General features: G+C 38.4%; 1 protein-coding gene across 3 annotated transcripts in view; it reads left to right on the plus strand.

The window, feature by feature from the left end:
• Window positions 1-10,119: 10,119 nt before the first annotated feature.
• The window catches only part of GABRA2 (gamma-aminobutyric acid type A receptor subunit alpha2), a 65,287-nt gene continuing 50,857 nt past the window's right edge, over window positions 10,120-24,549 (plus strand). The window contains exons 1-3 of one of the 3 annotated variants that reach the window (XM_071432455.1): window positions 10,120-10,255; window positions 11,298-11,386; window positions 13,936-14,051. In XM_071432455.1, coding sequence (XP_071288556.1) covers window positions 11,316-11,386; window positions 13,936-14,051 — 187 coding nt within the window. In that variant the 5' untranslated portion in view covers window positions 10,120-10,255; window positions 11,298-11,315. Of the gene's footprint in view, window positions 10,256-10,558; window positions 10,668-10,692; window positions 11,200-11,297; window positions 11,387-13,935; window positions 14,052-24,549 lie in introns of those variants that run through there. The other 2 variants (XM_071432453.1, XM_071432454.1) reach the window with 2 other exon arrangements.

The following is a 24,549-nucleotide window of genomic DNA, read 5'->3' on the forward strand; positions in this document are numbered from 1 at the left end:
CTTTACATCAGTTATTTAGAGGCACCTCTCTTCTCTGTTTCTGACTAATGAACATTGAATTTAGGAACAGTACAAAAGAAGCTACTTGCAGACCTGGGACACACTGTGCTGAAGATCCTGACACAGCTGGAGCATCCACCAGACACACCACCTAAGGGGTGCCCAGCATATCTGGACCCTTGCACATGATCCTTTGACAATCTCCCTGCATCTCTGCCCCTGCTCATAGTGCAGCAGTAGTGGTCACGGTCTCCTGAGTAGACTCTGAGGATCTTGAGGAATTTTTCCCTTCTGTGAACACAATGAAAGCTCTTCCTTTCTCTTTCTCAGTTATTTTTGTGCACAGATTTATTTCTGTTCCCCTCTCCTTTGATGTTTCATGCCTTCTGAAAAGAATATAGTCATTCACAAGGTCTTAACTATTCAAGGCCATAAACACTTCATTTTAAACAGTTACCCTTAAAATCTTTGAACTCCCCCCAGTCCAGCATTAATTTTCCTGGGTTACTCGCCTTGAGTTAATGAGTTCTCTGTGCTCATTGCCCACAGCTTTGATTTGTTTTAGAGGTTTCCTTAGTTTCTCAGAAAAAGATTTCTTCTTTCTGCATATGAGTGAAATGTAAAAATGGTCTTCAGTATTCTGCAAGATTATTAATTCAGGAAGATGAAAATCACATTGTCGTTCTCTATGGGGAAACCTATTATGATATCACCATTAAGTACTGATTAAATATACATTGTCCTTGTATAAATATATTATGTTAATAGTCCTTCCATGATCTTATAATACTTCAGGATTATTCCAAAACCAATATATGTAGAAAATTCCATTTTTTAGTTGATAATGTATTAATTTTCCTCTACATCCTCAGTCCATCAGATCACAGGTACAGAAAAGACATTGTGGACCATATGCAAAATTTTAGCGTCTTAAATATGTTTCATAAATACTGTCTGAAAATCATTAAGTTCTTAGGGGGACTCATCCTGATACATCCAGAGCAACCTGCAGATAAATCTGGGTTAACAGCACTAAAGCCATGGTGTTACCAACCACTGAGTGTTCACCCTGCCATCTCAAAGGTGCAAACATTATCAAGTAACTTTTGTTGCTCCTATTCCCAAATTCCACACTGTTAACAGAATCTGAGCTGTTTTGAAGCTTCTTCACATTTCTTTCCCAAAAAACTCACAGTATACAGATGCTCTCACTCAAGCACAGGTATTTGAGTGGAATAATGTGCTAGTTCCTGTCATTCTTCTGTGAAACACATCCAAAGGATTTGCCTTCAAAGCAGGCTCTGAAGTGAAAACCCTTGGAAAGAATTATGGGTCCTGTGGAAGTAATGGGAATTGGTTGGGGTTTTAACACTACAGCTTGGGTTTGCCAGGTGACTGGAATGCAGAGATACATAAAAACTTGAGGAAACACAGCAACAATATGCAACTGGTGGCATGTGATTAATGTTTTACCAAGTTTTGAGAGAGTTGAAGTACAGAACATGTAAAATAATGAAAACTGCAAACAAGCACTCTTTGTTTAAATAATATGTCTGAACAGTATTCAGAATAAACTTAAATTTACTCTTTAATTTTCAGCCATATAAAACCATACTGTGTCATTTGAGAAGACTTGTATGTCTTTATAAGTGCTGTTTATAATTTTTGAGACTTGTTATCAATGCAGCTGATGTACCAGTGAAATACAAAATTCTTTAATGCCAAAATATTTTTTTCACTTTAAGGGATAGAACAGCAAAGACTCATTTTACATTTACAATAATGTTCACAAAATTAAAATATTAGTAACAATTAACTTTGGAATAGTAATTTTCCCAGGGTTTTAATGATGTAACACAGGAGCAGCTTGAAGCCTGTGAGATTTTTCTTAAAATGAAACAGGCTGATAAAAAACGCAGGAAGCTGAGAAGAAAATCACCCTAAAAAAGAAAGACAATTGGGTAAATAAATTATATCTAAAAAAAAAAATCTTTACAATCTCTTTGAATAACTTGATCCATTTGATTTTTTTAAAAATATTTTTTTAATTAATGATAAAACTAATTAGAGGAAACACTCTGTTTATACTGAATTAAAGATAGATGTGCTGCTATGCAGAAAGAAAAAAAATAGTATTTTCCATTTCTTGAATGTAGTCATGAGGGACTCAGTCCAGTCCCTCATGAGTAAAATCCAGAGAAGAAAGACTTTTCTCTGCAATCCAAACTACCCCAATGAAAGTCTGTGAATGCTACAAGTCTGCCAAATTGGGCTGCAGGTACATCTCTAATATAAACAGTGCACAAAGACTGTCTTGCATGTTTTCTTCAGTTTCTTGAATGTAAGCTCTTGGTTTGTGGTAGACTTATCTCTTTTTTTTAGCTGCAGATTTTAATGTAGGCTTTAGGTTTGGAGCAATAGAAAGATCCTTATACAAAGAGAATCCCCTGCTAGTCCTTTAAAATTTCAAGAACTAAATAGGATTCCATTCAGCTACAATTTTTTCCTTGAAGAGAAACTGAGAATTGTAACAGCCACATATACTTTTTTATAGTGGAAATAATCCTGTTGGGCAAATACATAATTTAAAAAATTTACAATCAAGGATATGACAATATGAGGTTCCTGCTGAACTGTTGCCTGTGGTAAATGGGAAGCAAAAGAGAGGAGTGGGAATTCTGTGAGGACTGTAAAGCTAGAAGTTTAAGCTGTGTGACTCAGTAAATTAGATTAAAAAATGACTTTTTTCTTCAATCTCTTGCATCCCAGATCACTGTCCCTCTGCCTCTGGTGTTTGTGACAACAGATTGAGGTGCTGAGGGAGAGTCAGTGCTGGGGAGCATCTTGTCCCAGCTAACAAGCATGTTTGTGACATATGGCCATCCTCGTGCCTGCTTTTCAGTACAGTGGCAATTTGTGGTTAGCTAAAAGCTTCCTCCATCAAATGTGACCCTGCACTCCCCTGGTAGGGTGGGGAAGGAGCTGTCCCTGTGCACCCACAGCATCCCTTAGGGCTTCCCAGGAAAAAGGGACTTGCAATGCACTAAAGCAAGCCTCTAAAACCAGGTGGCACAGTGAGGAAATTGTGCAGAGAGAAAAGGGAAACCCAAACAGGGAAGAAGGTCCTGATGCCATGTTCCCAAAATGTGGCAGGCAATTCATCCACCCATGCCAGGGACTGGCCAGGCCAAGGTGATAACCTGTCCAGTTCTTAGAGAGACAACAGAGACCATCAGAATGAGCACAGAGCACAAAGGCAGGTACCACAGAATCAATTAAAAAGGACACAAGCTCTCTTCTCAAATAATCTTGGTGATATTTAATGAACTCTTACCCCAGACACCCCTTTTTGTGTGGAAACTTGAATAGCACCATGCAGAGCTTTTGGGTAACACAGTTCTTACTTTGTAGACAGAAGAATATTATTTTTATTGCAGATGCTGTCTTGTGTCCAGCAGTTGCTACCCAGACTCTCACAAATAAAATACTGTGTTGACATAAACTATCTGCCATATGCAACTATTTTTACATTCTCACAACATCCAGGAGATATGAGGGCAGCTGTTTTTCCTTGAAAATCCCTTGGCACTTACCAGCAGCTTTGACTCAGCTTTGTGAAAATGAATATTTAAATGCAGCCCAGTTTTCTCCCCCTTTGGAGCATGGATGGCTACTGCAGACTCACATATGAAAGAGAAAGCATGTTTTGGATTCCCCTAGTGAGTCATCACCCTTTCACTGGTGATTCATTGTTTGAAAGGAGAGGAAGGTAAATCAGGACTGTTTATATGAGCTGTCATCCATTTATCTGGTTATTTATTTATTTCTTTTAGCCTGGGGCATTCTCAAAGCAATGGAATGCAGCTGGGCTGACAGTGGCTGAAGCTTTTTCTCAGGCTCTGGGCTGTACTTGGCATCTGCATGTTTGGAAGTGAGGAGAGATGAGATGGACAACCTTCATCCACACTAAGATCTCTTGTGCTTAAGCAAGGAAGAGTGAAGGAAGGGTTCATACTGCCAGCTTAGGTGCATGCTAGGAGAAATCATTGGGTAATTCTACCTCCTCCACCAGGGCAGGCTGAGAACCCATCTAACCACCTCCTCAGGTCCTGGGGTGGTTCTCCTCTGCCCAGCTTGGAAGCTTTCTTGCAGCAAGGGGCAGTTTAGGAAACAGCAATACTTAGAGTAGGCACTGAAATCCAGCAGTTTGTTTATGCAGTTGTCTATATTATGATTTAATTGTCATCCTGCATAATATGTCATCTGCAGTGTGCTGAAAAATTAAATTCTTCTTTTAAATGCATAAAAATACTGTAATGGCAGTCAATTAACCCAGATATATATAGCTCCATGCTTCTGCAAAATGTGCGCAGACTGTTATAAACTACAGCTACACCCCTAAGCAATTATATGGTTTATGTTGGTTTTTTTTCCTAAAAAACATGGGACATAGCATAACACTTCTCCTCTTAGACTCCATCGATGCAGAAGCTGCATTTGTGTTAATGCAAGTATGGAGTGATGTGTTTTTGTTGTTGTTGTTGTTCTTGCTGAAGCTAGGCAAGACATTTCATGTTAGAACTGTCTTTGGATTATTTGTTGTTACTGATAGAAGAACACCTTTGTGTGTGTTTTAGCTAACATTAGTAAAAGACAGGAGGAAACTCTTTGAAGTCCTGGGAGGCAGAATCATTTTTAAAATGCAAACTTTTTGCCACCCAAGATAATGTAGTCTTGGATCAGGAACAAAAGCATTCCTGACTAGGAACAGACTGCTAACTGAATTCTGGCCATTTTTTTGAGGAGAACTGAAATAAGGCCAAAGGATGAATTTTTCTAATAAGGAATTTAGAAAGACATCCATTATTTTAAATTTATAATTTAAAGGCACTCTTGGTAGGAATAAATGCCCCATGATTATTTTCTGCTCAAAACCTGGCACTGCCAGAACTGCCAACTTCAGCAATTTTCAGGCAATCTGAAGGTCTGTATTGTGCTTCTTGTTCTAGAGTGACTTGTGCTTATTCACAAAAGACAGTATTTTTGAACCAGTTTGTCTGAAAAGTTCATCCCTCCTCCATCCCTTTGTTTGTCATATTATACTCCATTTAGCTTTCTGCTTATTTTAACTGATCTTTCATGTTAATAGATCCCCAGAAGCAGAATTTAAGTAATTAAATACATATTTTAAACATAGAAATATCACTGCTTAATCGTGTCATCTGCTACAGCCTGCATTATGGTGCTGGAAAGAGATGTTCAGAAGCACATTCTCTAGGAAGTTGTCTGAGGCCCTGAGGCTTAGGCAGATCCTGTGGTCATTGATAAATTCATGTGCATCAAACATTATTTAGGATGGCCAGTATCAGCTATTGACAAGGGGAGATGAGGCCTTTGCAGAAACAAAGATAACCACTGACAAATGATTCCTCATATTAACAGGCTGCACAGTCAGCACATGGCAATTTTTTAGGCCACACAAAGTGGCAGAAGTCTAGTGTCTTTCTTTCTATTCCTGGAAAAAGAGTTGATTATAACTGGCCATAAATTTGTAAAATTTTCTCTGAATATCAATTTCATTATAGCAATACAAAAGGATTTGGTTTTGAGCTTTAAAATATATTCAAAGGGGAACTCAAAGTAGCTCTATGTTGTAACACTGATTTTTTGAAATTAAGTATATTTCTGTCTTTCTAATAAAAGTTCTACTTGCCCCAAACTGGACACCTGAAACATGAAACACCATAGATGTGTGTTGCTTTACCTTAAAAACATCTTCAGAGTCCAAGAAATACTCAACGGAAAGATAAACTGTATTTATACAAATAACACAAAAATAATTATATTTATAGGACAATTTAACATGTATTTTCATTTCCAGCATCCTACCTTGTCTACTCAAGCAAAGGGCTCATTTTGCTGTAAGCTATACAACAGAAAACAGGGATTTGCAGATGAAGAAAAGCGTTGCTTTTATAAAAACGTTGCTTTTATAAAAAATCTTTATAAAAAGATCTCCCTCTCAACTCAGACCCAGAGTGATTAGCCAGTTCTATTTACTGGAGCTTTCCTGTCCCAGCTGGTAAATGTGTTACATTGCCCTCTGTCGCTTGTCCTGCATTTTTCCCACCAAGGATGATCTACTCTAAAGGGATGAGGAAAGTTTCACTACTCCTGATAGACAGCAAAGACTCTCTGCTCACTCCTTCTGTAGATATCTTTGTGTTTGGAGAAAGCTAAAAATCCTCATCTGGTATTTAAGGTCCAAATCTGGGAGAAGTATAATCCTGGGAAAGAAGAAACATTCATCAATATTTAAGGTGGGAAAGCTCATTTCTTTTTGCTGTTCTGCTGTACTTCTCAGGGCACATTGGAAAGCAACTTAAAGCCGATTACACACAGCTGAAATAAAGCTGGCACTGGCCCTTTGCTTCTGCTCTTGCTCTTCAGTCAGGAAGACTATGATAGCCAGAGCTTTTGGACAAGCACAGAAAGCCTTCCCAATCTGAAAGTGACACAGTCAAATTGAAAAGTTGCTCAGACACTTGCAATGGTGGGTACTGCACAAAGTTGCAAGATTTTTTTGTGTTTCCTTGTTATACTAGCATCTAGTGATGGATGGTGCATCTCAAAATAATTTCAACTCTTAGAAATTTGTGCTGCAATTTTGCATAAGGAGGAGGAGTTTTGGACACCTGAACCTTCTTACAGAAATCTGATTTCCATTATGGTTTTAAGGGACTCCTGAAAAAAGCCAGCTTCTTCCTTCTTTTTTCTTGGACTAGGAGTCATGTATCTCTATGATGAGCCAGTCTAGGGTCAAAAACAAATTCCCCCCTCAACATTTTATTTCATCATTATTTACAGAAATAAGATAGCATACATGTTTAAAATTACATAGAAATTATGTCTTGGATATATAGCTCAACACTTGAGCTTATATTTAACTATTTAATTAATGGAAATAGAAATTTTAAAAGGATGAAACAGTCGATGAGAAAATTAATATCATATTGAAATATGTTTTATGTCTTTTTAGAGATAAGGATATTTATAAAAAGCAGAATTTATACTAAAAATATCCACTTATCACATACAGAAATTTCTGATATATCACTTCGATTTTCACACATATGCATCACTTCATTTAACTCCAGTGATTATTGTTTATATCCTTACAGCTCAGAGTGCTGCTGGCCTAGATATAAGGGTGGGGATTATTCTCAAGCAGTACAAAGTAAATGCTGATTACCTCAATCTGCCAATTGTTTTTCTGGAAATGTTATACTGAAGAATGTACCCCAGATCAGAATTATGTATTAAGTTCTGTTTTGCATTACTTGATTATGTCCATGACAGAAAATGATTACTGGGACCTCCCTAGTGGCTACAAATCGGAGGTATTGTTTTTGAGTAATTTATTTTGTCTGAAGGATGGTGTAACTGTGTCATATAGATGATTCTTTTAAGCACAATTTTAAAGGAAGCATTCAATCTAGTGTTTTTCAGTCTGGATAATGACTTGAGGCCTTGGCTTAACCTCTCCTGTGTTTCTATTACCTCTAAACTCTAAGAAATGGTTATGAAATGTCACATACCTACCCTGCTATTCAATTTGTGCTCACAGAGGAAGTCATTCCAGTCTCACAAAAGAATTCTGAAACATCGTTTATCAGCCTGTGCAGAGTTTTGAGATCCTTGGCAAGGGGGATAATAGGATTGTAAGGTCCTTTGTTTGTTTTTAAGATTTTTTTAAATATCAAAATAGGGATTGAATTCTATTTATATATTGCAGCAAATATAGCACAAAAGAAATAAAGCCTTTTAAGTAAAATATGTTATTTATACTTAGAAAGTAACAATTTGGAGACCTGCTGCATTTCTATGGACTATTTCAAGTCCTATTCAAACCAAGGGCATGACTCCCCACTTTCCAGGGTGCTTGCATCAGGACTCAGGGGAGTCTCACAAACCCTGGTGATGTGTTGGACGGTGCATATCACTTAGAGTTAATTGAAATCCAATAATGAATGACAGCATTCAAAACCATACCAGAAATAATAATGTAGAAGGGAAGAAAGGTTCCCTGCTGACTGTGCACCTGAGGGGGCTCAAACACACTTTTTCTAATCACCTAGAGCTAACACATTTGAGCTATGCTTCTATGCTTGCATGTAACCCAACAAAACAATAACAGCCCAGCAATACTACAGTTTTTTCCCCAAATACTTTGTAGTTCATCAGCAGCACATGTGAGCCTACCAGAAAACCCCTTCTCTCTGTTAGTAATTATATTGCCTCTGATTTTTCTTGTTGCCACATAGTTTGTCCCTGTACTCAGCTTTTCTGTGATTTGGAATGCCTCACAGGCCTGTCCAACTTGTTTAAAATGGGTATGAGGGGTTATTTAAAAATTTTAATCTGAAGCATGACTTCAATGCATGAAGCTATGGCAAATCTCAAAGAGCACCATGGGTAATTGTGATTAGAGCCTATAAACTAGCACGTTTTCCTTGGGAAAGTCTATGAGCACAAGCTCAGCATAAATACATACCTACCCTGTGTGGCCTTTGAGGAGTGACAATGTGCTATCACAGCAACAAGGAACCACTGTGACTGTTCTCCTTAATGAATCTGTTTTTTAAAATTTTTTATTGCAACTTACATATGAAAATTAGATTATAGCTTCAGTATTATTATTACTGGAAGTGTGTTTTGAAAAAGAATGGCATGAATACCCGAGGAAAAAAAATCATTCTGCTTGGATTACATAATGTGTTTCATATAAGAATAAATCCTGAAGACTTTACTTTCAGTGATTCTTTTTCTCCCTCAATTTTGATATCTGTGAAGTCACTTTTTCTTAGGACAAGTAGCTAAAACTAGTTTTCTTTAGTATGAGGGTTGATTCTGCATCTAGTATCAGTTGTTAATTCCTAATATCTGGGACTTACAGGCAGATCCAAAGAAGATTTTGGATCCACCATGGATACCTAACTGACAGTGAACAGAGCACATATTCACATCTGTACAGGGAGAGATGAGGGCCTTGTGTCTTAGACACAGCCAGGGTTAGATGGTTGCTGAAAGAGAGTTTTTCAGATTTCAGCTTTTGCTCCCGTGTCCTAATCTTTGTAATTTTCCATAGTTTGGGCTGTCATTTTACAGGTTATTCTAAAGCAAAGACATTCAGCTTATTCCCTCTCTCTTCTCAGTCTTACTCCAATTTACAAAATATCTCTAAGTTGGAAGGAGCAAATTGTCTTGATTGCCCAAGTTTATTTCTTCCTTCTTCTGTTTCTCATCTTCTACTGTGGAGTCATTAAACCATGAAAGGAGAAGGAAACAAGGACACCACCAATTGCAAACTGCAACAATTAGGAAGCAGGAACACCCCAATTCAATAGGTAGCCTAAGAATTTTTTTCTTATTTTTTTCCTACGTCTCTTTCTCTCCTATTTCCCTCCCCTCCCTCCTTGCCCCCCCCCCCTCCCCCCGACCCCTTCCATGTCTGTGCATCCTATTGTACATGTTCATGTTGGGACTGGTATTGATTCAGGACCAAACTTCATCAGAATAATTTCAGTTAAACACAATAAGCGAGCCAGTGACATTAAGAGGGGATAATTGAGATGGTGCTTTGGGCAGTTAGATTGAAAGGAATGGAGATAGATAAGCATTGGTTTAAAATGCAAAAAAAGGGCTAAAATATTATTGCAAGCGTTATTTAATTATTTCCGAGTTAACAATGCAAAATGAGGGTACACTAAATATAAACCCTTATCTTTAATTATTAAGCCTGTCCTGTTCTACTTGTACTGGAAAACCTGAAATCAATGGGAACGAATCCCAGCAGCGATCCAGTTACTACCAGAGAAGGATTGCATATACGAAAGGAGGGCAGCGTGCTTTAAAAGACAATACAACAGAAAGTAATGCAATTTGAGGCGGAAAAAAAGGAAAAAAATACAAGCGAGGTTTGTTTCCTTGTCTGCCTTCATCCTGAGCTCACATTAAATGATAGACTTTTCTTCTCTCTGCATTCCAATTAGACTGTGCCAGTGGGCAAGCGGGGAAGGGAATGTTAATGAGGCAGCCGGCAGCGGGCTGGGAGCCGGGGCTGGCGGCTCCCCGCTCCCGCCGCAGTCCGGGGCAGCGCGGCGCGGCTGCCGCGGCTGTGCCCCGCCGAACGCGCGCTTGACCGGAGGCGACTGAGAGGCTGAGGAGGGAGGGCTACGGAAAATGTCTTGTACCGGTCCGGGGACCGCTTTTCGCCCCGTTTCTCGTTCGCGCACCGGCAACGCTGCCGCGCCCGCCCGCTCCGGGCTCCGAGGCCGCGGAAGCCGCCCCGGGCCGGTGCCGCTGCCCCTCGGCGGGGACCCCGCGCCCCCCGTGTCCCGCGCGGGCCGGGCCGCGGGGGCGGCGGGCGCGGCCCCGTGACGGCCCCCGGGGCAGCCCCGCGCCCCGGCAGGAGCGGGCACGCGCGCGCGCGCCCGCCGCTCGGTCCCCGCTCGGTCCCGGCCGCGCCCGCCGCCGCCGCCGCCCCGCGCTCCCCGCCGCCGCCTGCCCCGCTCGCCGGCGGCACCCGCCTCCCCTCCCTCCCTGCTTCCCTCCCTCCCTCTCCCCTCCCTCCCCGCCTCGGCCGCCCGCCCGCCCGCTGCTCCCAGGTAGGGTCCCCGGGGGTCCGCAGCTGCGGCGGCAGCGCCCGCCCGCGTCGGGGGCTCTGCTGCGCTCCGCAACTTCTCTGCCTGCGGGGGCTGCCCCCGCCGCCGCCCCGCGCCCCTTGCGCTCCCCGGCGGCGGCCGCCGGTGCTCTGCCGAGCGCAGCTGTCAAACGTGCTGGGCGCTCGGCGGCGGCGGGGGGCGGCTCGCCCGCGGTCGGTCCCCGCACCGAGCCCCGGCGAATGGCATGACTCTGCCTCCCGCCCGCCCCCCCGCCCCCCCGGCTGCGGTGTGCCGTAGTGAGGCGAGGGGTGGTTAAACCCCCATCCTCCCATACATACGGTTTTTATTTTTTGTTCCTTTTCGTCTCGGGGCTTTCACATCACGGAACAGGAAAGCATCTGATGCGCCGGCTCACATGCCACTTCTGATCATACATTGCCTCCTTGCACAGAGCAGGATCGTTGGGAAAGATGGAGATACAATAAGTTGCTAGTACCGAAAAGTGCTGCGGAAATCCAGTGGTTTCCTTTCTCCAGTGAAGTGACATATTTTCCTCGGGTTTAAGTTGAAAGCACTGCTTGGCGGAGACTGACTGTGGCTGAGAGTGGGTTTGTGTTTTTCTTGCACCGTTAGGTTTTGCAAAGAGCAGCGATGAAGAAGAAGCTGGCACTCTCCGAGATGCAGTTGGTTCTTCTCGTTTTATTGGTGTGGCTACCAACGAGGTGAGAGGATATTTAGTTTCGTTGTTCAGTGCGAACGTGTATGTTACAATCTGCTAAGGGTAAGCTTGTGTGAGGGGTTATAAAAGTACAGTATGTAGTAACGTAATAAAAAAATCTTTCTTAGCTGTTTGAATGCAGTATTACATAGTTTAGAGAGCAAATGCAGTAGAATGTAGTTTAAGGACCATAAAAGCCTGATGTCTTGTCCTTAAACGGTTTGTGAATTGATGCTTTATTCCACCATTAAAATAACAATTTCTTTAAATGCTTTTTTGGATCTTAAAGACTTGAGTTACTGCATGACTGTGATTCTGTACCATACAAAAGGGAGAAATAGATTTTTATGAAGTCTTACTGCAAATCACTGTCCTTAAAATAATGCTCGTATATTTATTAATATGGCCATGCCTTTTTTTTTTCCCTTGATTTTTTTTTTTGGTCAAACATAATAGAATTCAAAATGATGCTTAAGCCTTAAACCTCTAGGTGGAGATAGCATACAACTTCACAATCACATATAATAAAACAATAGCATCATTTATTAATCAACTTTTCTTATGCTGTGTAAAGTTCTCAATTTCTAAAGTGACAGCACCAAGAGCAAGTAATTTTTATTACATTACACTTTTGTGTTGCTCACAGTCCCTAAACACAATAATTAATTGTAGTTTGTAACTTTGATTTACTTGCTTTGGTTGTGGCTGCAGTAGGTCTTGTCCTAATATGGTAAAGATTGTATGCTATATAATGCAAGTTTCCTATGATTTAACATGTCTCCAATATTTTTGTTTGTTTCCCAGTGAACAAAATATTTTCTGAAACTATATTTTCTATTTCACTTTATACCTAACTATGGTGCAGTATTAGTTGAGTCACAGTGGGCCAGATCCTGCAAACCCTACTCAAGTGAGTAATCTTACTGACGTCAAAGAGACTATAAGCGTTATTAAAGACTTTATGCCTGAGTAAAGTTTGCAGGATTCGACCCTAATTTGATGTAATTATATTGATCTAATATTTTTAGTGGAATCTTGAGTTCAAAAACTGTTGTATCTCAAAAAGAAGCTTAAAAATGGCAGAGACGTACTCTGGTAGTCCATGAGTACAATGATACATTTTACAAACCGAAAAGGAACCATCCGGTTATTGCAACTAAGAAAAAACTGACACATGAGTAAAATCACCCATGGCATTTTCATGGGTTCTTTACAAATTATCTGATTTGGGTCGATTCTATGGTTTATATGATGGAAAGCACAGACTGCAATGATTTACATTTAAATACTTCTTTATGGCATTGAGCTGGGACCAACATACAGCCTTGTCTTTAATCCTTTTATAGCTTGCTTTAGCGAAAATATCACCCAAACCTACTTTTGGTTTGGAGGAGGAGGAAACATGCTTGCTGTTTTGGCATTCAGAATATCTTCATTTCAAGATGATTAATACTCAAACATTTAGGGTTAAAAATTTAGGTAGCTGAAAAAGATATAAATGGTAATGTGCGTAGCATATGATGCTTTACTTCCTTGATACCAATGTGCTGGTTTTAAGTAGTTAAGACTGATGAGCTCATGTATTTCACATGCATGGTGCTTAAAATTGTTGGCACGGTAACATTTGCATGTGTAAGGCTTTCTGTGTGTCAGGGCTTCCCTGGCACAAACCCTGTTGGTCTGGGTGCCCAGGTTCCAGAGGACTGTGGGGCACCACGGCTGGCTGGGCAGCAGGTTCATATTCCAGCCCCTATAGCATGTCCCACTGAGATTTGATCCATAAAGGCTGTAATGTCTGTTTCTTTATTGGGGAACTTTGAAGCCATCGGTGTTCTACAGATTCTTCTTGACACTTCATTTATGCTTCCTTTTTCCATCCAACATTTATAAGGTTTGTCTGCATCTGATGGAGTATCAGACACTGCGTTTTATGACAAAATAGCATTTTAGAAAAATGAAGGCTGTCCACAGCTACCCTGCAGCTTGCTAGTCAGCACTGGTGTTCCCTCCCACCAACTGCTGGCGTCAGAGGACTCCCTGAGCATGATCGCTGGAGTTTTCCCTCATGTTAGTTCTTCTGGTCATGTACATTACATGACCATTGGGTGGAGGCAAATCCACAGGATTTATCCAGAGATAGAGTATGCCTAAGTGAGGACAGATAACAGAGCTAGAAGGAGATGGGTTTGTGCATGGGAACCCGGGTTATCAGCCCAGGAGTGACATGCCACCAAAGCCTGGGAGGCTCTTCTAGGGTTTTGCACCAGCGCAGCCTCCACTAACGGTGTTTGGGGAGCTGGAAGCAGCACTCACAGTAATGCAATGATGCATAGAAGTACAGACTACTTGAAAATTACTTCCTGGATATTTTAAGTAGTATTCTGTTGACCCTTATATGTCTGAACTTGTTATATAGAAATTCTGTATTTGCATACTGTTAAATACACCTTTCCTGTTGGAATGCAGCAAGTAATGGCCTGTCTGAAAAAAATGCATGTTGAGTGTATGTTAAAACATACTTAGCACCTTCTAAAATGTAAAATATCCATTTAGATCGGTGCTGGCTGACTCCCTGGAAGACGAAGCTAAGAATAACATCACCATCTTTACAAGAATTCTAGACAGACTTCTGGATGGTTATGATAATCGCCTGAGACCTGGATTAGGAGGTAATACAACCAATTAAAGATTGATTTTAAAAAATCAATTTTAATGTTCAGATTTTATGCAGTGATATTCTTCCTTCGGGGTTTTTTTTCCCCTAACAACTGGTATGCATCTTGATAAATTATTTATAACTACATTCACCCAGATGAATCATTTGAAGTTTGAGGAAGATAACATCTATGAATGGAAAGAAGGCATTTTCACACATTTATCTTAAGTAAAAAGAAAAAAATCTGGTGTTTTAACATAGTAAAACAGAATGTGAACAAAAATAACATCTAAAGCTGTTATTCCAGTCAGGGAATTTTGGTTGAACAAGGAATCCAGGCTTAATTCCCTGCAATCTGATAGGTGTATGTTTTCAGAAATCTGCACAAGTGTTTTGTGCGATGCATATAAATTCCACATTTGAGATTTGTTCCTTGGCCCAGTGAAAATGTTGTGATTTTGAACCCTTTGGAATTGGGGTGTCACTGGTAATATACATTTAATTTCTGGGCACCTTGCACTTATTTGAGCATTTGGAAAAAAAATAGAGAAAAAGAGAATATTGGAGGACAGAGGTCACTGCACTCTTGTGCCATGACTGTCAGTTATTTTTCAAAATGTCAGTTCACATTTTGATTTTAAAGCTGTATGCCATCTTTTGTCAGTATGTGTTACGTTGGCAAGAAATTTAAATAATTTTCGTGGTGTTGAAAATATTACTGTGTACAGAAAAATATCTATGACATAGGGAGGGGCTGAATATCTCAGTTTTGACAATATTTTGTCTACTACTATTGTTCATCTGTGTTTATACTATCTAACATTGACATGTATGATTCAAATATACACTTCTACTGCCATTATTATTATTTGTAATGGTTTTGGTAATTGTAATTTTTAACCTGGAGACTGTTTCAGCTTGGTGAAGCTAATTCCAGTACAAAATCCTTGGGAGCCATTCCTGTTCCTGTTGATTTCAGGAAGATCAGGCCCAAAGCTAGAGACACACTCCAGCTTCCATGGAAATTACAATAACAGCTCTGATCAAATTAGGCATTAGTTAATGCTCAGAGTTTTTATCCAACACTATTCCATCCTGACCTGTGGCTCTGTTGCTGTTCTGGTCCTGGGGAATTGTGGCTTAAATCTGACACAGCAGAAAGTGGGAGCTGACGCTGACTGAAACAGATTTCTCATTATGCATTGCTTTTAAACTAGGATGTATTTTCATTTCCATTTCTGGCCTCTGTACAGTGAAGGCTTGTGAAATATTTTATATTCAAAGATTTCTTAATTTGGATGATACAGGGGACCTATAGTACCGTTGATGCCAGAATTTATATAGTAATTTTTTTACGTGAAGTTTTGATTTCTTTGCAATATACTCAAATTTAAGAATTTAGGCATAGTGTAAACATACAATGACTTGCAGAAACATTTCATATCACCAAACTCATGTTGAATTGACAGGGCTTTAAAAATAATGCATTTTATTAGAAAAATAGTTAAAGTTTTCTTGCTTACAAGGAATGAGCCATTTAATGAGAGCAGTCTGCAGTTCCTTTGCATATCAAGCATTTTTTTAATATTGAAATAATATTTTTGAGAACATGAAATACAGACCTAATGGATTTTTCTATTTTTCACTAAATTTGCTTCAAAATAACCTCCCTCTTTTTCTTTATGAAACCTCATAGATAATTAAAACATACTCTGAGAACAAAAAATTAAAGAATTAACATCTGTTTGATATTGGTATACATGGCAATCAACCCATGCAGAATATGTGTGAAATGAAACTGTGTCATGCATATTAAACCGTGGAGATTCATGACACATTAATCTTAATCCTCAAGAATACTTCAGTTGTGGATGGATGGATTCTTACAGTTTTAAAGAACACTTGTAAATGGCAGTTGTGATAATTCATGATACAAAGCATACCAAACAAGGCTTTTGTACATAGTGCTTAGTAATTATTTAGCTTCATATTTCAGGAATTTTCTAGCAGTTTATTCCTTTTTCTATACTGACCTGTAGTCTAAAAAGAGATGTGGAAATAATTAACCTTCTGTTTTTTAACAGTATGTGCCTAGTAAGCCTGGGAATTTCTAGAAGTGTTTCTGCAAGAGATTACTGCATTCTGACCATGCCACACATCATTAATTTAAGATACCTAGTCTCAGTTGTTTTTCACTTCCCTTTATATGAATCTGAAATAGCTCATTTGAATGCAGCAGAATGTTTACTTTGGCATAGCAGTTTGCATTGTCGTGCACATACCACTGCTATGACTGGGATCACAATCTGGCCTAACATGCTACAACAGAAATAGTTCAGGGTCTGAGATCCTTTTGAAGTTGTCTGAAAGCAAGAGCTGTTCATCAGCCCACTTTCACTTGCTGTGAAAGACATTTTCAGAGATGTCTTGCAGCAAGAATTTAGCTCATTGTAAAAAACTGCTCCTTGAGTAATGAAATATTTTGGGTTCATATTAGCATTTTATCTAGTTATTGACCAACAAAAGGGAAATGTACAGGCTTCTTGAAAGTCTGTATATTAAATTCAGCTAAATAAATGTCTGATTTGGAGGTTGTTCTTGAATTAAGGGATAAATTTGTAATTAATTTTGCTGGGACACAGTCTGACTACTGACAGTATGTAACTTGATGCTTTACTGATGCAATTCAAAGCAGAGTACTATTTTCTATAAGCTGTTGAGGAAGGTTTAACTTTTACTGGTGGTACACCTCAGTCAGATAAAGAGGTTTTGGCTGTTGGTTATTGGCTATCTTAGCAGCTGGGATCCTTGAGTGATGTATGAACACTACAATGATGAAATGACCTGCAAAATGGGTGTGGGCAGGGGGAAGATGACACTGCACCATCTCCTGAAGCCAGAGACATCTCATATGACTTAGCTATATACCCCAGCCTGCTGTATTGATAGGGATGAGCATGGGTTTATTTGAGGGGAGATAATATTTTCTCTGTACTCATTTTATGCTAAGCACAGGATTGCAGCTGGAACACTCTTGACTGTACTTTCAGCTCTGAAGTGAACCATTTTACCCAAACATTCCATGCCATTTCTGTTTAGTCAACAAAATAAATTACAAGTTTGACTTCAAACCAAATTTTCCTGTATCATTAGCATTAATTTATATGAAATATAGCCATGCAAATGGCAACTCATACAGACCTTCATTGTTTATGACTTTCTACAAGTAATGAAGGTATTTTCTTCTTTTTATTTGCTGTAATGTTGGCAATACACTTAGGCTAACATTTTTTCATAAATCTTTTGCTTTTTATTAGCAAGTAGGAAAGCAAATACACACATTAATGGGCACTAAAACTAAGCAAGGAACCAAAATATCTGTAAGTGATTGAATTATCTGTCTGCTCTCCTCTGCCCCATGAACAGACATGATCATGCTGGGTACTTCAGTAATGTGACTATCTCCATAAGTTATTCAGCCTTCTTTACTTTCTCACATCTGAAATTAGCCTTTCCCACAGCTAAAGAACTTCTGTCTTTTCTACTCTCAGAAACTTATAAAACAGAACTGAATAGAAAACTTAAATGTTGGAGAAAAGAAACAAACAACAAAGCAAAAGAAAAGGGAAGTTACAAGGGCAGAAGACTGGACTTCATAGCCTAAAGTTTCAAGTGCCATATCGATATTGAAAAGATCTATGGAAATGTCAGGATCCTTTTGCAAACTGTGGTCAGTCTCATCAGCTTCAGGATTGGTGTTCTTATTGTAACCAAAGAGTTGAATGATGGTTGTTAAAAAAAGAGGAAGATAAGACAGTAGGTAGGTAAAAATTAAATGCACTGTGAATCTGTTTTGAAGGAACCATCTCTGCTTTCAAATGTCCTGATTGCTTTAAGCAAGCATCTGCATTGCATTTCTCACACAGACGGACCAAATCCTCTTTTTTCCCAACATTTTGTAAATCAGTTGAACAGAAAAACTGAAAAGAATTGAGGGGAATTCTTTCTGACTATTGCTATCAGAGAGATGGTCAGCAATGAGCACTTGCTGTGTGTGATCTTTCATCTTTGGAGAACTGGATCTTTCATTGCATAGAATCAGTATAATGGTGTAGAATATCAGACTTGGTGATTAAAAGTTTTGTGATGTGCTCACCAATATGAGCACAAGGGAAACTCATTTTTTCACATATTACCTTTGTCTCCTGCCCGGATCAGGAGAGCTGTATCCATATATATGTGTGTGTGTGTGTGTGTGTGTGTGTGTGTGTTTATCAAATAGCTGGAGGTTTTCAGTTGCCAGGAAACACAGCCATGGTCATATGCTGATAATCTGGAATATGTTGAATTTAGGGCACTGTATTTATATATCACTGTGGTTCAGAGTTTTTAATGAGCTTCGGAAGAGTTTGTAGCTATAGCAGTCCCTAGCCTGGGGACCCTCATTTGGCTAGTCCCCTAGCCAAACCTAGTGGTGTTTGTCAGCCCCAAACATGCTTAATGCAAATTCAGAGTATCATAAAGGAAGGTTCTTTTTTTTCTGCAGAGCACTACTAGAAATCTTCCACTACTGTTTTTAAAGGGGAAAAGTGCAGCTCCCCATCTCAATTCTGGTTGCTTCCTTAGGCTTTCTTTGATCCAGGTTAATATTTTGGAAATGGTAATATCTCTCTGCCAGTGCTAGTCCAGAGCAATTCAGAGCAGCACTTGCATCTTCTAAAAGCCCACTGTCCTTGTAGCTATGCTGGGACACAAAGGGATAAACTACTGTATGTATGCTTCTCTTTTGGGCATACCTGGAAGGGACACATGGAATATCTGGCCATAATGGTGCTTTCAGAGGAGTCAGTGAGAAACTTATGTTAGAGCTGTGGATAATGTATATTGGCAAAAAGCATTCCTTGTAAAAAATGGAGAAGCAATAGAGAACAGGATATGAACATCTCATTAATAACTTATCCAGGGCATGCAGACAGTGCTAAGATGCAAGAACAGAACTAACTCAGTAGCTATAAGCATTCCAGGGAATGATTCATTAGGAAAGTGGAAGGATAAAAAACCTACAGAAACCTCTTCGATACTTAAGAACAAATCAGAAAAATTGTCTAGTACAGGGTAGGGCTGAGTAACTAGACAGAGGTTATTTGGTTATTTATTTATTGAAGTCTGTGAACAAATCAACAGTGAAGACATAAAAATAAAATTAATGCTACAGCTGTGCAGAGTACTGCAGTTGGGGAAAGTGTTGCACAATGCAAAGCAAAAAAGTCACAGAATCACAAAATAAGCTGATTTGGAAGGGACCCACAAGGATCATTGAACCCAACTCTGGGCCTCAACAGCACCATCCCAAAGAGTCAAATGCTCTGCCTCAGATGAGTTAACAGAAATATAGGTACTGTACAGTAGTTATATGTGCCCATAGAGGAGCTAGTCTGGGAAGCTCTCCCAGTTCACTGAACATGTATATTTAGTACTTTTTCTTTCTCTCCTGGCAAAGCATCAGCATTTGCTTCTAATGCTAGAATTACTGCTGACGACACCAATGCTGAATTAGAGCTTTGCTTACTTTTGTCTTATCTGCAAGGAAGCTGTGAAAGCAGATACTGCAGATTTCCCTGGAGCTCATTGGTGCTCATTGTAAATCAGACTAATGGGGTGCTTACATTTTTTTCCAGTCAGATTTGATAGACAAAGAAATCAAAACCATCACTTTTTATCTGTGATGCAGTTATTCTGGGTTATTTAGGAAAGGGTTGAGAAGCAGTGGTCTTGCTGGTATCCAAGGTATTCTACTGTTGATTGCTTTCATTAAGGCCTTTTATCTTGTTAAATCTTGCAATGATTTTTTTTTCTGTCTCAAACATACAACTACTCATTCAGGCTGACTAGTTTAAATAGCTAAGTACCAAAGGAATGCAATATCATAGTTCCAAAGTTTTTATTACCCTTGTGTAATGATACAATTCGCATAAAGCTACCTGAATTGGAAATATAATTATTATTTAAATAATCCAACTCTAAAACATTTTCTGAAATATTTAAGCACATTAGAAATTCATCCAGGATAACTTTGGGTATTTTTATGGATTTCATGGGTTTTTACTAGTGGATTTTAACCAATCAAAAAGTTAATGTAAAATGTAGTAATCAATGTATATGTTACTTACAATGAAAAAAATTATTATTCAATCTGTAGAAATGAAGAGATTGTATAATACAAAATTAATACTATTCTAGGTTACACTTATAAAGAATATCAGGGAAATCCTTTCATGTTTATGGCTGTGATGCACCCATGGAGTACTCAGTTTTGTATATTCTTTTTATAGGAGACACACAGAGAATTACATTTCAAATATTTTCTTAAGGAAGATATACCAAAAAAAGAGTGCTAATTAAGAATGTAAGAAGGAAGCTATAGAGATCTCTTGTTCAGTTTTATAATTATCTAAAGATATTCTGAAAATTTTGGTGAAGAGCTATTAAATCAATTATTATGTTATCTATTATAAAAGCATTGATGGTCTTTGACATTTTGGGTTTAGATGCATAGGATGCAGACAATATTTGGAATACACTGCCCTCCATAAAGGTGAAAAAGTGGATCTTGGAAGATGTTTGATTTAAGGAAAAATAGCAATTATATCTCTGTGGTATGACTGACATCACTATTTAGTGATGTTGATTTCCACTTGTGTGACAACAACCAATATTTAAGCAAATAGTGAAGCATAACTTTCAAGACAATTAACTGGCAAGTTTTGAAATTTTATTTTCAATGAAAACTAAAAACTTGGGATTAAATGGGCATGTATAACTCCTTCAACTTCTTTGTGTAGAAAAGACTGTGGTTTTCGTAACCTTTGTTCTTGAGCCCTGTAATGGTAAATATACATTTCAATATATCTTCCGTATTTTAGCACCTATAAAGAAAAAACTGCCATGAGACATTCATTCTGCATAGCAGAATGGGCTCCTACTACATTTAAGGCCTGATTGTGGCAAAACAGTGTAACAATACTGTGTCTTTATGAGACATAATCTAAAAGGACCAAAAAAAGAATTATTTTCATCCCCTCCTTAGTTTTACTAGGCAAACTCATAACTGTTATAGTTATAATATAACTCATAACTATTATGCCAATGCTGATGATTTTCAACAGATACAGAGATAATGGCTGCTCAGAGTTGTTGTGGAGTTTCCATCTTTGTGGAGACCCTCACAATTTGACAGAATATGACTTGGGTAACTTGCTGTGTTTTCAGAGATTGCTCTGCTTTGGACCTTCCAAAGGTTCTTTTTAAACTTAGTTGTTCTAAGATTCTTTAACTGACAGCCAGCAAGACATTGAAATAATGGCTGCAGCTTTCCATCTTACTTGGAAAAGGTAAAAAGAATTTAGTATATTAGATCTTGAAGATATAGCTGAAGGAAAAAGTCTGTGTAAATGAAAGGTTTAAACTGCTTCAGAACAGCAGGATGCACAGTGTTGTATAACTCTTGAGCTTATTATTCATGAAGACCCCACTGAAAAATATAAGATTTTGGGTAGACGGGATCTGCAAAAATGAAGAGGAAATATCCTTGTTTATAGTCTTAGCCACATTTTTCCTACGATCACCTTATGCTGAAGTCCTGAAAAGGGTTAAATATGTGAAAAGACAGTATTTTAAAGGACAGGCACTGTATTTCATCAAATCCTTTTCAGTTTACTTCAGCAGTGTACAGGGAAGTGAAAAGCTGCACAACACTGTGCATCCTGGAGATCAACACCTCCTCAGGAAGCATCCAGGAACCTCTAATCACTACCCTTCTGAAGTGTCCCAAGATACCTTCCAAGGCTCCTCCTGTTTCATTCTTCTGTTTTTATATTGCCTTTTTCTTTTCTAAATACCTGTCTATTTTGTCTATTCTTATAAAAAATGCCCAACTGTCTTTTTTGACCAAAATTTGATGAATTTATCTAATTCCATCTAAATATAGAGTTAGCCAAGTCCAGGTGAGACCTGCCATGTCGATGTACAGCTGCTGACATCCAGCTGTACCTGAAAGATTTCTTATCCAGTGGAACTGGATGGAGGAGGTTGAAATGATGTGAAGACAGGCTCCTATGTGGGTAGAAAGCAAAGATTATCCTTTACCCACAGATAAAATGGTTTTCCTTTTGTGCCAGCACAGTTCTCTGGTGCTGTTGACTGGTCTGAGACAGATCTGTTGCTTCTGGCAGTTCTCCTGACTGCATATTCCTGTTTCTGTTTTCTTGCAATGCTACCATTTCGTGACTGTCTTTTAGAATAACCTTTTCAATGCACAATCTAGTGCATCCAATTTTTAGAATTAATAGTGTGGAGAGAGAGATAGAGGTATTTCATCAGAAAGGATCATAGAGGAGGACCTTGTAATTGTCTATATATAAAAACAGCACATGCTTTTATTTTTTTTTCCCAGTATTTTGGTCTTTTTTAATTGTCAGTATTCATGGCTACAATTAATATCTAAAAGTAGCTTCTAAATACTCCAAATAACATATATGAAGTAGAAAAAAAAGCTCTTTTTCAACAACCTAGCATTAGCGTAATACAAGCCAAGGTGAAAAACCACTATGAGCAATAAATATGGGAAAGGGAAGGAGGGCAGAACAAAAGAGATGATGAGTGAAACAAGATTAAATTGTCATACTAACCATTGACAACTTTTAAAAAACTTGGCAGATTTAAACAGCTGAATGATCGTTTTTTCAAATATCCTTTGGAAACTTGAAAGTAGAATAGATAAGAAATGTTATCATTATGGTATATGCATGCATTTAAATTTCTGATATTAGAGTTGTTCAACAATGAGTCATCCATCTCAAGAAACAGGTATAGAGGATGTGTTGCTGTACTATTCACCAAACTGCTAAATTAAAGCAGCAGCAGAAGATTTTGAATTAATACTGTCAAAAGTCTAATAAATTTTTTTACTGTCAAAAGTCTAATAATTATAAGAATCAAAGGACTTTAATATGCCAATATTAATCTTTAAACACATTTTTATATCTGTTTTTTTACATGTTAATGCTATAATGAAATTAATCACAAGCTAAAATAAATTTTATTTACCACTGTCACCCAATTAATAGTTTGCTTTATCATGCAGAGTATTTCACCACTAGTTTGTGGAAATTGTATGTAAATCACAAAAGTATGATTCTGCTAATCTTCCAGAAGTGGTATTGCTATTTGGGAACCATTTATGTGATTACTGTGTAGCACATGGCTCCTGATTTACATTCCTTAATTCCTTGCCATATGTTGAGGGCTATTTAATAATTAGAGCATTTAACACTGTGAAAGAAATGTAAATCAATTCCCCTCTTACCTGGGATTATTGTGCATCAGAGAACATTGAACACTGCAGTGAAGTTGTGCAGCTGCAGAGATTGGATCTAGTCTGGCCAAACTGCATTCATTTTTTAATGTATATACATGCATATTTGGTCCTCCCCATGCATTTTTTTTGTTGAACCAGTAGAGATCACATGTCCTTACCTGCAATTTGTTTGAGAAAACCTGGGTGTCCCATGTTCCATCTGCTTAATCTATGTTTTTTTACAGACTATAAATTAAGTATTTTATAATCTGGTAGTGTTATAACTAATAGAGTTGATTGAAGATAAAATTCAGTACTATGGACCACTGACCTTCACATATGGTTCAATAGAAATCAATTTAAAAAGTGGTGTATGCTGTAAAATTTTCAAGACTGCTTGCATTTATGATATTTGGTGTGAAAGTAGTTTCCTGGAGTCACCTATCTTCATTTAGCACCTTCTTCTGTTTTAATTTAAAAAATTGCATCTGTTCATCTCTTAAATACCAAGATGACATGAAGGCAATGTATGTTCTGACTGAATGATTGCCCTGAATGTTGATAGTTCTTCTTTGTTTGTCTCAATTGCTTGGTGCTGATTCATCCAAAAGAGATAATTGTCTTCCAACACATTCCCTCCTTTTTCTTTCTTGTATCCATTCTTAGTTGTTCTAAGACAATAGGTTCCTCAGACTTCTATCAGGAAATTGGGAATTATTATTATTATTATTATTATTATTATTATTATTATTATTATTATTATTATTATTTCCATTCTTGCAAGTGTGTAAGCCTCTCAGCACAACACCAGAGAGCAGAAAAGGAATGGAACAGGTGAGGAAGTCTGTGTTTATATTCAGGAATTTAGAGATGGGTTCAAGGGACAATTCCTACCCTTAATACACCAGCATAATGTTCTAGATGTGTCATTCTGAGTGACAGTCTAAAGGCTACTGTAGATGCCTGTTTATTCTCACTATTTGAAATAATAATTTAAAGGCTCACTGAATGAGAAGCAGCTGAAGAGAGTTGTATTGTGGTGTATATAAATGAGAAAACCAAAGGTTTTAGTCATAAATGCAATGCTGTGTTTATATAACCACTCTGACATCCTAAGGCATTCCATAGCATTTCATGGACTTGTTTGTGTCAATAG

Source organism: Agelaius tricolor, unplaced genomic scaffold (genome assembly GCF_023055355.1).
Source record: "Agelaius tricolor isolate 1412-34295 unplaced genomic scaffold, bAgeTri1.0.p SCAF_8, whole genome shotgun sequence".
NCBI lineage: Eukaryota > Metazoa > Chordata > Aves > Passeriformes > Icteridae > Agelaius > Agelaius tricolor.